This window comes from Chondrus crispus, genomic scaffold, assembly GCF_000350225.1.
Source record: "Chondrus crispus Stackhouse genomic scaffold, scaffold_549, whole genome shotgun sequence".
Classification (NCBI taxonomy): domain Eukaryota; phylum Rhodophyta; class Florideophyceae; order Gigartinales; family Gigartinaceae; genus Chondrus; species Chondrus crispus.
The window spans coordinates 28,612-31,557 of record NW_005178536.1 but is presented as its reverse complement, the minus strand read 5'-3'; the positions used below and the strand labels follow the sequence as shown (position 1 = coordinate 31,557).

At 48.9% G+C, this 2,946-nt stretch overlaps 1 protein-coding gene across 1 annotated transcript; it reads left to right on the top strand.

Moving 5' to 3' along the window:
* Positions 1–513: 513 nt before the first annotated feature.
* Positions 514–2,155, top strand: CHC_T00009513001 (ATP dependant DNA helicase RecQ). Its single transcript, XM_005710274.1, is given in 2 exon segments — positions 514–1,929; positions 1,946–2,155. 2 exon segments carry the CDS (start codon positions 514–516, stop codon positions 2,153–2,155), a joined length of 1,626 nt encoding a protein of 541 aa, XP_005710331.1.
* The last annotated feature ends 791 nt before the right edge of the window (positions 2,156–2,946 follow it).

The window sequence follows — 2,946 nt, the reverse complement described above, 5'->3', positions numbered from 1 at the left end:
TTCACTCAAGCAGGACTCGTGTTTACTGTCATTACGTATCACAAGGGTCGCAATGTGCACGATGGTGTCGGCCGTCCCATTGCGCGATATCCTGATGCTGTTACTGCGGGTATCTTGCTCATCTACTTAACAGTTATTCGCCCTGTCGAATATGCCCTCGTCGACCTCCTCGCGAAACCCAATGAGGTCCCAGAAGGTTCATCTGTCAGAAAATTTGACCACGTTCATGTGGACAGTGCCATATCACTAGGCGAGAGGCATCGTGACCACCTGTTCGCCAGCCGTGGAGAGCCTTTCGGAATTTGTCGATTGCGCTACTGCTTCGAAAAGGTAATGAAAAGTGCGGGAATCCCAATTGGAACCAGTCAATACCGGCAGTACCACAGTGGAGTAGTGAAAAACTTCCTCGCGCATAGCGAGGAGCACGAAACAAACTGCACGGGAATGCTTCACACCCAGGCAGGACATTCAGAGAATACCGCTCACCAGATATACGGTGTATCCCCCCTTGATATGAAGAAATTGACGGCTAGCCAGCTTGAGCGATTCCGTCAGGCCTCCAAAACGTGGCATGAAGTACTTGGGCTGTTTGACGGGGAGCCGTGTTCTTACGAGAACGCCTACGAGCAGCTGCAAATGACTGCTAGTGCACTGGACACTAATGCATCAGCAGGGACCCATCCGATCGATGTCACAAGTCACATTTCGCGTCTTGAAATGACTCTTCAAACTCGCGTTGAGGTCCTGCACAACGCCATTCTCCATATCTCCGACTCTTTACTTGGGAAAAGGCGACTAAATGAATGGGTTGGTACCGAGGGATACGCCGTTCTGCCCGAGAAGAGAATCTGTCAACCTCCTTCGCTGCTGAAGCAATTGCAGATTTTTCTCAATAGAAGTGACGCGCATTTCAAGTCCCAGGAACAAGAAAAGGCAGTCGTGCATTGTGTAGCACCAAAGAGCGACGCCTTGGTCGTCCTGCCAACTGGTGCCGGGAAGTCGTTGACTTTCATGCTTCCCGCTTTCACTCACAAGACAAAGGTGATGGTTGTAGTCGTTCCACTTGTGGCTCTGCAGCTTGACCTTATCAAACGCTGCGAAGATGCAGGTATCCAAGCCTGTCAGTGGAATGCGCGGGATGTAGCCGGGGCACGTATTGTTGTCGCCAGCGCCGAGCATCTGTCTTCACCAGACTATCAATGTTTCCTTAGGGAACTAAAGGTTATGAATAAGCTGCATGCAATATTCGTGGACGAGTGCCATCTGGTTTTATTATGGCACAGTTTCAGAGAAGCCATGAAGTACTTGCGCGGTTTCATTCGTCCAGAACTCGTCAATGTGCCAGTTATCGCTCTAACGGCAACAGCCCCACCGTCCATTGAACAACAAATTACTTCCGCATGTGGATTGTCAGACTTCATCACTGTGCGTCAGAAAACGTCGAGACGGAACATCAGGTATGAAGTTTACAACGTGAAGAGGCAAAATCTCAATCGTAAGGTGGACGAAATGCTTGACTATTTGCGTAACGTTTCCGGTACATCTCCCTCCAGAGCCATCACTTACGTGCAAACAAAAGATGAATGTGACTCGCTCTGTATGATGTTACAAACCCTGAACCCGGACATGCCTTGCTTCAAATATCATGCAGGTATGGAAAAGGATGACAGAAATGCAATGCAATCCGGCTGGGAAGATGAATCTGATGGACTTCCGCACGTCATGGTTGCAACGAAAGCATTTGGATGCGGCATTGACATCTCCACTGTTCGGATTGTCGTACATGCTGGTCTTCCAAGCACGCTCACTGAGTACGTGCAAGAAAGCGGACGTGCCGGTCGTGACGGCCAACCTGCCAAAAGTACTGTGCTTAATATTATCGATCAGTTCAATCATTCAGTTGAACCGCAATTGTCCGGTTTCGTTCCTGTACATGGGCTTACAGAAGCAGCTGGTGAGTGTCGTCGGTGGCTGGTGGACCTGTTCATGGACGGGTGTTCTGATCACCGACCTTGTCAAGAACGTGGGATGGAGGCTTGTGATATTTGTTCTTCCGAAGGAAGTGGAATACGTTTACGTAGACGTGCTTCCGAATTCCAAAACGAGGACACCTGCAGGAAAGAAGTTCAGATTCGACCTACAAGGAAGCGCGTGAACGCTCCAAAGAGGACAGAATCTCTGCAAACACCATCGAAAGTTGCGCATACTCCATCGGACACGGTTACGCCTTCTCGACGCCCTACTCCATCGGACACGGTTACGCCTCCTCGACGCCCTGGTAAGGACTCGCGAATGAAGGCGTGGAGCAGTTGCGCCTCTGAGACCTCGGCCAGTGCAAAAGACATATGCACTGGGTATTCTCCTCGCCTGACCAAGTTCTTTTGTCCTGTATGTAGTGTGAAGAAATCGTCTCTCGTGGAACACAAACCCAATGCCGATGAAAGGTATTGGGCATGCTACAACCGTCGTTGTTTACGATGCGGCCAGGAAGGACATGGCGTGAAACAATGTACGATGTTTCGGGGTATTGTAGGGGCATGTCGCTGTTGTGGTGTCCGCTTCTGTTTAGGGTCTATTGTGCACCCAGCGAAAACCTTTGGTCAGAACAACTGTCCTATCAAGAAGATTATTTCTATGGCTCTTCTAGTTTGGAATGATACAAACATGAGACAAGAGCTTCGTGATGCATTCCAGCATCTCTCTTCTGTGAAGACGGTAGAAGAATTTGAAAAATGGATCCGTGGTAACGAGAACGACTCCGAAGCAGATAAATTTGCAGAAATCGAGGACCCCGGTCTATTCAGGGTCGCTCCATGGCTATTTCAGAATGTTCTAGGAATACGCATGTAGTTTTGGATGATTAATATTCAAGAGTGTTCTAGGAATAGTCACATAGCTTTGAATGATTACGTAAAGTGTAGAATTTCTCATTGGCATTTCTCGGCG